General features: G+C 39.6%; 1 protein-coding gene across 1 annotated transcript in view; it reads left to right on the top strand.

Annotated features, from left to right (window-relative positions):
• LOC119588155 (protein obstructor-E-like) overlaps positions 1-202 on the top strand; it is a 2,871-nt gene extending 2,669 nt beyond the window's left edge. The window contains exon 4 of the mRNA XM_037936860.1: positions 96-202. Coding sequence (XP_037792788.1) covers positions 96-114 — 19 coding nt within the window. The 3' untranslated portion in view covers positions 115-202. The remainder of the gene's footprint in view (positions 1-95) is intronic.

Below are 202 nucleotides of genomic sequence, written 5' to 3'. Positions count from 1 at the left end.
CGCCCAAGATAGACATAGACAGAGTACAAGTACAAGTTAGGTATTGAGCTTAAATCCAAGAATCGCGATATTAACATTTCGCATTGTATTTCCAGCGCCAACTACTTCAAGTAAACAGCAAAGGAGATGTTGCCAGGAACGAAATAACATCTTCGACGTTCATTAACATCCTGAGAGAGAACATCTTTCATCAGTCTTCAGT

This window comes from Penaeus monodon, chromosome 23 (assembly GCF_015228065.2).
Source record: "Penaeus monodon isolate SGIC_2016 chromosome 23, NSTDA_Pmon_1, whole genome shotgun sequence".
In the NCBI taxonomy this organism is placed as follows: Eukaryota; Metazoa; Arthropoda; class Malacostraca; order Decapoda; family Penaeidae; genus Penaeus; species Penaeus monodon.
The sequence above is the reverse complement of the archived record's forward strand: the minus strand, read 5'-3'. Positions and strand labels throughout refer to the sequence as shown.